This window comes from Rhinatrema bivittatum, chromosome 19 (genome assembly GCF_901001135.1).
Source record: "Rhinatrema bivittatum chromosome 19, aRhiBiv1.1, whole genome shotgun sequence".
NCBI lineage: Eukaryota > Metazoa > Chordata > Amphibia > Gymnophiona > Rhinatrematidae > Rhinatrema > Rhinatrema bivittatum.
Window position 1 is genome coordinate 19,923,902 of NC_042633.1, and position 12,201 is coordinate 19,936,102.

Sequence of the window (12,201 nt, forward strand, 5' to 3'; positions counted from 1 at the left end):
ACTGGTGTGACAAAGTATAAGATGCACGTCTTTATTCTAATCAACTTAAGGCATAATATTTCCGCGGTGCCGCGGCTGGTGCCACGAGCGCCAGCTTCTGCCGGCTCTGTGGCCATCATTAAAAGCAGCCAATCCCCGTTCGGTCCCAGGGAAAGCTGCACCGGATCCAGGAGAGAGTGTAAGACAGAAGAGGATCAGAACAGCGGCAACGTCTAGGAAATACCAGGAAAAAAAATAAACCAAAAGATCCAGTGTGGGAGAAACGTCCCAAGAATCAAATTGTGAATCGAATTGCTTCCCTTTTCTAGAACCAATGTCGGGGCCTGGCTGTGCGCGGAGAAGGATTACACAGAATTACTAAGCCCTCATTGCCCCCTTTCTCGTAGGGATATCTTTGTTAACAAGGATCTTACCTTTGGGCTCCAGCCCATGGGTGAAGGAAATAGGACTGGTAAGGGAGCCAGCGGTTTTTTCTGAAAGTCAACAAGATTTATTTAATCCTCCTTCACCCCTGTGTGTTATATTTACATAGAAATGACGGCAGAAAAGGACCAAATAATCCACCCAGTCTGCCCAGCAAGCTTGCGCCGGTATCTGCCACACTGTGCAGGTTACCCCCACGCTTATCAGTTTCCCAGACTGTGAAAGTCAAGGCTCTCGGATGCTGTTTGAATCCAATTTCCCTTAACTGTTGCCGTGAAAGCAGAAAGCAGCAGTGTTGATTCAAAAGCATCAGGCTTAGTGAGAAGGGCAGTAAGCGCCACACCAGCAAGTTACCCCCATGCACTCGCTTCTTTATTTCTATTCTCTGGCCTTTAGGGATCCACAGTGTTTAGCCCGTGCCCCTTTGAATTGAGTGTTTTTGTCTTCACCACCTCTTTGGGAAGGACATTGCAGGCATCCACCATCCTCTCCGTAAAGAAATATTTCCCGACCTTGGTTCTGAGTCGTCCTCCCTGGAGTTTCAGTTTGTGACCCCCTAGTTCTACTGATTTCTCCAACGGAAAAGGTTCAAAGTTTGTGCATAGTTAAATCCTTTTAGGTATCTGTAGGTCTGTATCCTTTCTCCCCTGCACCTCCTCTCTTCCAGGCTGTACATATTCAGGTCCTTCAGCCTCTCCTCATAAGTCTTCCAATGCTGACCCCTCACCATTTTGGTCGCTCTTCTCTGGACTGCCGCTATCCCGTCTTTATCCTTTTTGAGCTGCAGGCACCAGTACTGAATGCAGTACTCCAGGTGAGGCCTCACCAAGCACCTGGCCTTGGTTTTTTTGTGATGTAACACGCTTTAAACGCACCCTCCGGCAGAGTGTGACATAAATAAAAGATGATTGAATTAATCAGCCCTTTACTGAGAATATATTGCATCCAAAGAGCAGAGCGTTTTATCACATCTTGAAGTTACATGGGTCTTGAAACGCTTAAGTTGTGGGTTTTAAACCTAAATTCAAATGGGCTTCTGAAAGAGGCATCGCTGAACAGCAGATCTCTATGCAGCTGTCACACTGATACACGTAAAGCATGAATACAGCACAGACGGCTGAAGAGCAGATCTTTATCAGAGCGCCATACAGGTGTCACACTGATACACGTAAAGCATGAATACAGCACTGACAGCTGAAGAGCAGATCTTCATCAGAGCCCCATACAGGCATCACACTGATACACGTAAAGCATGAATACAGCACAGACAGCTGAAGAGCAGATCTCAGCAGATCCCCATGCAGCTGTCACACTGATATACGTAAAGCATGAATACAGCACAGACAGCTGAAGAGCAGATCTTCCTCAGAGCCCCAAGCAGGTGTCACACTGATTTCATCAGAAACCCATGAAGGTGTCACACTGATACACATAAAGCACTGATAGCTAAAAAATAGACCAAAGAAAGGAGATTTAAATACAGGAGGTGAGATCAAAATAATGATGCACATTTTTATTCCAGTTAAATAAACAAATATAGGAAAATGGACTAGTATAAGAAAGTAAGAAACCTAAGAATAAGACCAAAAGAGGAGGGGACTGTAGGCAGTGCCTACCACTTTAATTTCCGTCTGACCCGGGCTCCTGTGATACAATGCATCGCATGATGCCACTTTGCAGGATGCTCGAAGGGGCATGTTTCAATGTCGGGTCGGGCACAGGAAGGGGAACGCAGTGGATTGGCTGCTTCTTTCAGAACGGTAATTGATGCAGAAAAGATGAAAACCGTGGCTGCCCATTGAGAGCGGCAATAGCAAAGCTGAGATACAGCGTGACTTTTTTTTTTTCCAAAACTCTTTGAAGCTGCTGCCGGTAACAGGAGCGCCTGCTTCTGCCTGCCCTGTGCTCGTGCTTCCTGTGCATTGTGACATCGTGGAAAGTAGCCAATCGCTGCCAGGTGTCTGGGAAAGGGGTTCTACCTGCTGTGGAGGCTAGCACTATTTATGGGGGGGGGGGGGGGGTCAAAACCGCAGCAATGTCTGGAAAACACCAGGGAGAGATCCAGTGTCAGATATGTCAAACTGAATAAAACCGCATCCCTTTTATAGAGTTAGTGTTTGTCCATAGAGAAAAGTCCCCCTCCCCACACACACAGAGATGGCTGAAGAGTAGAGTCTTACCTGGTAGCCCAGTATCGGAGGTGAAGGTAGCAGGACCTGCGGCGAAAGCAGAAACTGAGTTTGTGGCTTTATTTTTGTTTTTTTCGGCTAGGGAGAGATTGTATTAATCAGCCCTCCAGTGGGAGACTGATACACACAAAGAGTAGAGCAAACTTGTCTGTTAATGCGATGGGCTGCACTTGCTATATATGCATGGTCAGCAGCCTGGCACAAAGTGGGCCATGTCTGTGCAAATCCAAGTGTGTACCCACTGTTTATATCCCCGGAACTGCTTGCTTTTAAATCCAGCTCAAAGCATGCAGGCGAGGAAATCCAGCAGGTGCTTTTAGCTGCCCTGAGGCCCCAGGGACAGACTGCTCCCCCGTGACCTTGCTCAAGTTCCTTTAGCTCCCATTGCTTCGGGTACCTGCTTAGATTGTTAGCTTTGGGGGTCAGGGACTTACGGGACCAGACTAGTTATCACTGTTTTATAGTGCTGTGGACAGCTGGTAGCACTATAAAATTGATGCCTTATCATTTTTACGCAGGATAATCTACCCGGGTTTATCTATATCTATTAACCCAACCAGCTCATACTGAACAGTGTCCCTTTTAACCCTGAACTTAAATGGCTTCTGAACAAGCTACAGCAAGATTGACAGAACTGGGGTTTATAGAAGGGTGGGAGCCACACTGGGTCCCTGCAAATCGTCTGTCATTTTCTTAAGTGTGTGTGCTGCCTCTTTTGGGGTGGAATGGCTTTAGTACGAATTTGGATACAAGCTCAAAATGACAGCTGCCAAAGAGGAGGGACTGAGGCACAGGGAGATAAAGTGACTCCCCCAGGGTGACACACAGAGTCAGTGACAGAGCCGGGGATTAGAGCTGAGGCACAGGGAGATAAAGTGACTCCCCCCAGGGTCACACACAGAGACTCAGTGACAGAGCCGGGGATTAGAGATGAGGCACAGGGAGATAAAGTGACTCCCCCCAGGACCACACACAGAGACTCAGTGACAGAGCCGGGGATTAGAGCTGATGCACAGGGAGATAAAGTGACTCCCCCAGGGTCAGACACAGAGAGTCAGTGACAGAGCCAGGGATTAGAGCTGAGGCACAGGGAGATAAAGTGACTCCCCCAGGGTGACACACAGAGAGTCAGTGACAGAGCCAGGGATTAGAGCTGAGGCACAGGGAGATAAAGTGACTCCCCCAGGGTGACACACAGAGAGTCAGTGACAGAGCCAGGGATTAGAACTGAGGCACAGGGAGATAAAGTGACTCCCCCAGGGTGACACACAGAGAGTCAGTGACAGAGCCAGGGATTAGAGATGAGGCACAGGGAGATAAAGTGACTCCCCCCAGGGTGACACACAGAGAATCAGTGACAGAGCCAGGGATTAGAGCTGAGGCACAGGGAGATAAAGTGACTCCCCCAGGGTGACACACAGAGAGTCAGTGACAGAGCCAGGGATTAGAGATGAGGCACAGGGAGATAAAGTGACTCCCCCAGGGTGACACACAGAGAGTCAGTGACAGAGCCAGGGATTAGAGCTGAGGCACAGGGAGATAAAGTGACTCCCCCAGGGTGACACACAGAGAGTCAGTGACAGAGCCAGGGATTAGAGATGAGGCACAGGGAGATAAAGTGACTCCTCCAGGATCACACACAGAGAGTCAGTGACAGAGCCGGGGATTAGAGCTGAGGCACAGGGAGATAAAGTGACTCCCCCAGGGTGACACACAGAGAGTCAGTGACAGAGCCAGGGATTAGAGATGAGGCACAGGGAGATAAAGTGACTCCCCCAGGGTGACACACAGAGAGTCAGTGACAGAGCCAGGGATTAGAGCTGAGGCACAGGGAGATAAAGTGACTCCCCCAGGGTGACACACAGAGAGTCAGTGACAGAGCCGGGGATTAGAGCTGAGGCACAGGGAGATAAAGTGACTCCCCCAGGGTGACACACAGAGAGTCAGTGACAGAGCCAGGGATTAGAGATGAGGCACAGGGAGATAAAGTGACTCCTCCAGGATCACACACAGAGAATCAGTGACAGAGCCAGGGATTAGAGCTGAGGCACAGGGAGATAAAGTGACTCCCCCCAGGGTCACACAGAGAGTCAGTGACAGAGCCGGGGATTAGAGCTGAGGCACAGGGAGATAAAGTGACTCCCCCAAGGGTCACACAGAGAGTCAGTGACAGAGCTGGGGATTAGAGCTGAGGCACAGGGAGATAAAGTGACTCCCCCCAGGGTCACACACAGAGAGTGACAGAGCCGGGGATTAGAGCTGAGGCACAGGAAGATAAGAGTGAGCTGGTTTCAGGAGCTGAACATGTATGGGCCTGAAGTGCCTCATAGGTAGAGCTCACAGCCCATGCAGAGAATGAGGTAGGGAACTTGTGTTGACCCAGAAAGCTCTAGTTCTCGATAAAGGTGCTCCTTGGGAGCTGCAGCCTTTTTTTCTCAGCTGTCGGTGGGTGCTATGGAGCTTGACTCGTAAGCAGGAAGAGGCACTGGACAAGAGCAGCAAAGAACTAAACACTGCTCCTTATGGATTCCTGCATTGGGTCATCAGGCGACTCCAGCGCCATCAGGCACAGGCTGGTTTTACACAAAACTGTACAGACATGAGGACCCCTTGTGCTTTTCTAAGAGGAAATCGGAGCTACACTTCCCTGCTAGCAAATAGAGTGAAAACCAGGACTAGAGCTGCCTGTGCTGCAAATAATGGAGCCAACCGATCACCCTAAAAGTGACAAAAAATGTTACACGAGGAAAAGAGGGGGGGGGGGGCTATTCATGAAGGCCCCTTTGTGATTGCCGGATGGAAGCTCTCACCTATGGATAGCCGGACTGGGTCACTGTGCAAGGACTGGAAGTTTTGCTCCGTCCGGTTTGCTCGAACCTCATAGAGGCAGGTGTATTCCCCCGACTCATTCGCAGCATAGAGGGCGGTGTCCTGTCGCATGGACACCCCCCGCACTGCGACCTGATGCCTCGGCCCCTCTTGGTAGAAGTAAACAGTGGTGTCCAGGTGAAGCTTGGGAATCCTGCAGATGAGATGCTGGCTGCTTTCTGCCTGGGCCAGAGTGGAGATGTTGGGTTTGGGCAGCTCTGCTGCAATGACAGAGAAAGTTATGCACAGGAAGCAGTGTTAGTGACACGCAACTGTTTCTGCATTTCCCTAAGAGTCAGTTTAGAGATCTTCAGGAATTGTGAGATGAACTGCCGATGTGGTTACACTTCCACCCCCGTGCTATCTGTTGTTGTCCATGTAGAGGGGAGAAGGGCAATTTCAAACTACGGATAACTTTAACGCCCGGGCTTTGCACCAATTCTCAAAGGGGAATTACATGGGTTTTTAGCTGCATTGAGGTGGACAGAGCAGGAAATTGAGGTGGACACTGGGAAATTGTGAAATTTGCATCTGTATTTCACCAGGGACCCCATAACGTTCTGGTATCTATTTGTTCCAATTCACAGCAGCAGTTGTATCAATGAACTGAATGGGCACGAAAGTGTGTGTATTCTGCAGAGATTGGTCACCTGAGCACACGACGCTGGCGTCTTCTGCGTGGTAGCGACAGTCATTTATACCCCATGGCTTCGCAGGGCACATGCTAAGCAGATACTCGCTCCCATTGCAGTACACGTCGTCCAGCCAGATGGGTCCTAGCCCCTGCCCGAAGAGGGCATTCCCTGGCGCTGACAGGACAACTCCACAATCCAGCTGTCTGCAAACCACCTGACCAGCCCGGGAGTCCCAGCCATCATCGCACACAGATCCCCATGCATTGTTATAGAAGATCTCCACTCTCCCAGCACAGCGACTGGATCCATTTACCAGCCTGACCAGTGGCTGACCTGCAAATATAAACAACAACATTAACTCTAATATGAATAATGATCAGCTGAAAGGTGACCTCAGGGGAGAAGACAGCAGCACTCGAACACCCAAAGTCTGAATACAGCACAGACAGATGAAGAGAGATCTGAGAGGAGGAGACAGCACCAAAAATCTGAATACAGGATGAAAAGATGGACAGCGATCTCAGAGGAGGAGCTAGCAGCACCGTGAATACAGCACCGACAGATGAAGAGAGACCTGAGAGGAGGAGACAGCACCAAAAACCTGAATACAGTATGAAAAGGTGGAGAGCGATCTCGGAGGAGGAGCTAGCAGCACCGTGAATACAGCACCGACAGATGAAGAGAGACCTGAGAGGAGGAGACAGCACCAAAAACCTGAATACAGTATGAAAAGGTGGAGAGCGATCTCGGAGGAGGAGCTAGCAGCACCGTGAATACAGCACCGACAGATGAAGAGAGACCTGAGAGGAGGAGACAGCACCAAAAACCTGAATACAGTATGAAAAGGTGGAGAGCGATCTCGGAGGAGGAGCTAGCAGCACCGTGAATACAGCACCGACAGATGAAGAGAGACCTGAGAGGAGGAGACAGCACCAAAAACCTGAATACAGTATGAAAAGGTGGAGAGCGATCTCGGAGGAGGAGCTAGCAGCACCGTGAATACAGCACCGACAGATGAAGAGAGACCTGAGAGGAGGAGACAGCACCAAAAACCTGAATACAGTATGAAAAGGTGGAGAGCGATCTCGGAGGAGGAGCTAGCAGCACCGTGAATACAGCACCGACAGATGAAGAGAGACCTGAGAGGAGGAGACAGCACCAAAAACCTGAATACAGTATGAAAAGGTGGAGAGAGAGCTCAGAGGAGGAGCTAGCAGCACCGTGAATACCGCATGGACAGCTGGAAAGAGACTCAGGGGAAGAGACAGCAGTACCCCAAGACCTCAGGGGGGGTTGAGAGAGGGACCATGCAGTACATTACATTCTGATAGTTGATGTTACCTGTTACTGGAAAGCCCATGCCAGCAGCTGAAAAAGATAAGACAAGCCTTTGAGGGGCCTGCAGCTGACTCGCCCCGGTTCCTCTCGGGCCCTGTCATTCTCAACAGCTACCTGTGCGCTGCGCCGAGGGAACTTTGGGGAGCGAGATGGGTCCTGATGAAATTATTAGCGGGGGGACAGACGGACAGACACACTGACAAGTGAAAGCTGAACCCTCCACTGCCTCATCTCACTGGGGTGGATTTTATAATTTTGCGCGAGTGCGTACTTTTGTTCGTGCACCACGCGCGAACAAAAGTACGCTGGATTTTATGACATTATGGTTAGGTTTCGTTGGCCAGTCAGCCAGTTCTTGGCAGTGGAGTCGCTGGCCTTCAATAATTGGGCAAATGTACGTTATCTTATCTACTTGGTGGGTTTTTCGGTATTGACCCCCCCCTTAAGGACCTAAGCCCTGGAGGAGAGGAGAGTCGAGATGGGGGGGGGGGGGGGGGGGATATGAGAGAGGCATTCAGACAGCTCAGAAGGTATAAATGGAGCACGGGAATCAAACACTGATGAGAGGAAGGAGAGAATGTTCTAGAAGAAGAGGTCCACAGGAAGGGAGCTCAGGATCATCAAGCAGACAAAGTGGTGGGATGCCCGATGCGGCTTCCCAGCCCCGGCGGAGCAGGGTAGCAAACAGTCAACTGAATTCAAGAAGTCCAGGAATGGGCCCAGCAGATCCCTGATGGCGAGGAAGCAAGGGGGTGAAGCCAGGGTTCGGCGCAGGCCTTCTGGTTCCTTATCTCCCACCTGTTCCTCTTTTTCTCTTCCTCGCCGTTCCTAGCTCTTTGCTTCTTCTCTTTCTCTGCGTGTACTGTTTTTTTTTTTTTGCTCTCCTCTGTCTCTCTCTGGTATCCTCCTCTCCTGTCACGTTCCTCTCTTTTTCTACCCTGCCAGCTCCCCCCTTCGGTTTTCGGCTCCTGGGGATTGAGCCCCAGTCCTGGGGGCCGGGGCCCTGTCCCCGTGCTCGCCCTGAGCTGGGCACACAACTCACCAGACACAATCAGCCACAGCAACATGTTCCTCACGGTGCCCGAGAGAAGGGGGAGGATGGGATCAGCGGCTTCCGCCTGCACAAAAGGAAAGACCTTAGAATTGGTCACCGTCTTGGTTTAAGGGCGTCACCCATGTGCCCCCTCTGTATTCTGGCCTGGCCTGGCCTGTAACGTGGCAGCTAAGGCCGCAGGGGACCACCCCATACGTACTTGGCAAGAGGAGGCAGCAGGTGACACTTCGGCCGAGAACATGAGAGCCAACGTTTCAAAACGATTGGGGGATGCTCAACTCAACACAACTTTACGTCACCTGGGACACGAGACTGGCCGGGGCCCAAGCAGCCGCTGAGCTGGCACCTGTGGCCCAGAGCCAGAGTTGGCTGGGAGAAGAAGGGGGTGGTAGAGGCCCAAGGATTGGCCTGGGGAAGGAAGGAAGGGGGAAGTCCATAGATGGGGGGGGTAGCGGCAGGAGGGAAGAGGCAGATTGATCAGGGCCTGGTGGGGGAGGAGGAGAAGGCAAGTGGCCCGACGGGGGCCTGAAAACCAAACAGCAAGGGCCTAAGCAAGGCCAGGGCAGTGACAAATGAATGGATCCGCTGCCCTTGTTGGATTTCCTGCAGATCCCCAGTACTCCTGAGCGGTTCCACCAGTTTCTTCTGGGGGGGGGGGGGGGTGAATAGAGATTGGAAACACATGGAACGATCTCAGCCAATAGGAATCCACCCTGAAATTCTGACACCAGAACGGAAGCTGGAGACCCTCCCGCGGAGCACTTCCCCGGGCATTGAAGGTCGTTTCAGACGTTTCTTCATAAAGCGCCTTTATAAACCAAAGCAGTGCGCATCATACAATGTAAGGACATCGTGTACACAATTAATATTGGCTAATTAGAAACGCAGCGCCAAGAACTTGTAAATCCTCCAGCAGCGTAATCAACCTGACAAACAAATTCAACTCCCCCCTATCCAAACTCGTTACCTAACGGGCCTTATAAACCTTCCCACTCACAATTCCCAGTCTAACAACACACCTCCCCCCCCCCCATTCTGCCACCATCCCTTAATACACCCCCCCCCCCCCCTCACCATGAATGGTCCAGCCCAACCCTAGAGTCTGCAGCTGTTCAGATATATTCACTCCCAGCCCTCATTCCCTGATGAGCTGGGATCCATTAAAAAAAACTTGTTGCACCAATTCAACCACCTCCTTTCCCTTCCCCGTTCCGTACGTCTTCTCACATTTAACTCGGCCCTCCGAGTTCATCCAGAATGCAATAGTCCCAGCTCATCCTGCCCCTGGCTTACTGCCATCTCCCCCTCCACGTGAAGGACCCGGGTAACGCCATGGTTTTCACTTGCTTCCTGAATGCCAACCTCCTTTCGTTTTGCTCGAGCTCATTCTCCTCATTGACTTTACCTCTCATGGCGCTCGCTGGGAGGGCTGCAGTTCCCATTTTGGGCAGCACCAAAATCTGCAAATGTCTTCTTATGTGTGGGTCATTTGGGCCTGCTCCCTCCTATGCCTCTCTGCTGGGGTGCGCGGTGGCATTTTCTTTCTGTGCTGTAGCTAATGGTCCTTTGCGGCAGGCAGTGGAAAGGTTTGTGCCGTTTCTGTGTTCCCCCAGGTAGCGTCTGTCACGTTGCTGGTCGTTGTCTTTCTTGCTTCTACTCTGTCTTCTGTCATCTCTGCTTTCTGACATGTAGCAACCTCCCCAAAAGGCTGGTGTCCTGCAGGTCACCAGTGAATGCCTGCACATAACCCTCTGTGGTGTGCGCTAGAGGTGAGAAGCCTCCTATGTGCTGCTGTCTTTCCTGTCCTGTCTTAACATAAGAACATACCATGCTGGGTCAGACCAAGGGTCCATCAAGCCCAGCATCCTGTATCGTGTCCAACAGAGGCCAAAACCAGGCCACAAGAACCTGGCAAGTACCCAAACACTAAACAGATTCCATGCTATTAATGGTTACCCCTGTTTAATGTAAACCGATGTGATTTTCCCATGAATGTCGGTAGAGAAAAGTTTTAAATCAATAAATAATGCCAGTAATAGGCAGTGGCTATTTTCCACTAGCAGTTTATGGACTTCTCCAGGAACTTCTCCAAACCTTTTCGAAACCCAGCTACACTAACTGCACTCACCACAATTAAGCTCTGGAATGGATTCCAGAGCCTAATTGTGCATTTTGAGTGAAAAATAATGTTCTCCGATTTGTTTTAAATGTGCTACTTTCTAACTTCATGGAGTGCCCCCTAGTCCTTCTAATATGTGAAAGACTAAACAACTGATTTACATGAATCTGCTCTAGTCCTCTCATGATTTTATAGACCTCCATCATATCCCCCCCACCATAGGGGAGAAATGATGGAGAGAAAAACAGGCTTTCTGTTTCTCTCTTTCGAGCTCCCGGGGGCTAACCCCACTGCTGGAATCACTCGGGAGTACTGGAAATTTGCAGGAAATAAAGCTAGGGCAGGGGGATCCATTTCCTTGAGGCTTCTTGTTCGATTCTTCACCGCCCTGGCCATCCAATGCCCCTAGGAGCAGCAGGAGGGGTTCTTCGGGAGGCAGAATGTGGACCGTACCCCTTTCGGAAGCCCAGCATCCTCACTCCCACCCACATCTTGGGGAAAGGGGAAAAAATGCTTTAGAAAATTGTATTTGCTTTGTAGAAAAAATACCTGTTTTTCTTTGTGGTTGACCAATGGTATCCTTGGTAGTATTTCCTAGGCTCAGTGCTGTGTGTGTGTGTCCCCCCCATCCAGGGTCCGTTCTGGACCTAAACATTGAAAAAGTAACGGAGAGGGGGAGGGGGGGCGAGAGAGCAGTCACTGAGAACTATAAGTCCCAGTCTGTACCAGAGGTAAATCCAGGACTGGATCGGCCTCTGCTAGGAGGAGGGCAGAAGAAAGGAGTGGCTTGATGACTTCCTTCCATCCCAAGTGCCGCTGAGATGTTCTCAAGAACCTACCTGCCAAGTCAGGTGTGCTGCGGCCACCCCCACTCGTGAGCCCCCGCAGCTTCAATCCCTCTCTGTCCTGTCTGTCCCCGGCTGCGAGCCCCAGGGAACAGAGGCCCCTAGGCTGCAGCTCGATGCCAGCATATGGGCTGTTGAGCACCCGGTTTGCTGTTCCTTGGTGCCGGTCTAAGCCCAGCCGAGATTTGCTGTGCCAGGATCTCTGCGCCTGATCATGTTACTGGCTGGGCTCTGAGTAACCAGGAAAGAGAGAATTGCTGGGGACTTCCCCATCATTCCAGCACCTGCTGCCAGAGGAACCTTCGTTTACAGATACTGCACAGTGCCAGCATGGTTAACTTAAAGGGGAAGCACTCGATCAGAGATTACTGTGTGATGCAGAACTGCCATTTGACTATTGTGACCTGATGTTCTGTACCACACAGACACACCCACAGCTCTGCCAATGCACCTCACTCCTGCCCTGCAGCACCTCCTGCTATTCCAGTACTGAGACCCTCACACACAGCTCTGCCAATGCACCTCAATCCTGCCCTGCAGCACCTCCTGCTATTCCAGTACTGAGACCCTCACACACAGCTCTGCCAATGCACCTCACTCCTGCCCTGCAGCACCTCCTGCTATTCCAGTACTGAGACCCTCACACACAGCTCTGCCAATGCACCTCAATCCTGCCCTGCAGCACCTCCTGCTATTCCAGTACTGAGACCCTCACACACAGCTCTGCCAA

At 51.0% G+C, this 12,201-nt stretch overlaps 1 protein-coding gene across 6 annotated transcripts in view; it reads right to left on the reverse strand.

Annotated features, from left to right (window-relative positions):
- Positions 1–11,759, reverse strand: part of LOC115080708 (soluble scavenger receptor cysteine-rich domain-containing protein SSC5D-like) — a 32,876-nt gene extending 21,117 nt beyond the window's left edge. For 2 of the 6 annotated variants that reach the window (XM_029585075.1, XM_029585071.1), the window contains exons 1-7: positions 11,466–11,759; positions 8,496–8,571; positions 7,457–7,483; positions 6,131–6,448; positions 5,423–5,701; positions 2,604–2,639; positions 414–473 (exon numbers count right to left, since the gene is read on the reverse strand). In XM_029585075.1, the coding sequence (XP_029440935.1) occupies positions 414–473; positions 2,604–2,639; positions 5,423–5,701; positions 6,131–6,448; positions 7,457–7,483; positions 8,496–8,520 (745 nt within the window). In that variant the 5' untranslated portion in view covers positions 8,521–8,571; positions 11,466–11,759. Of the gene's footprint in view, positions 1–413; positions 474–2,603; positions 2,640–5,422; positions 5,702–6,130; positions 6,449–7,456; positions 7,484–8,495; positions 8,572–11,175; positions 11,274–11,465 lie in introns of all 6 variants that reach the window. The other 4 variants (XM_029585072.1, XM_029585074.1, XM_029585073.1 and 1 more) reach the window with 4 other exon arrangements.
- Between the last annotated feature and the right edge of the window lie 442 nt (positions 11,760–12,201).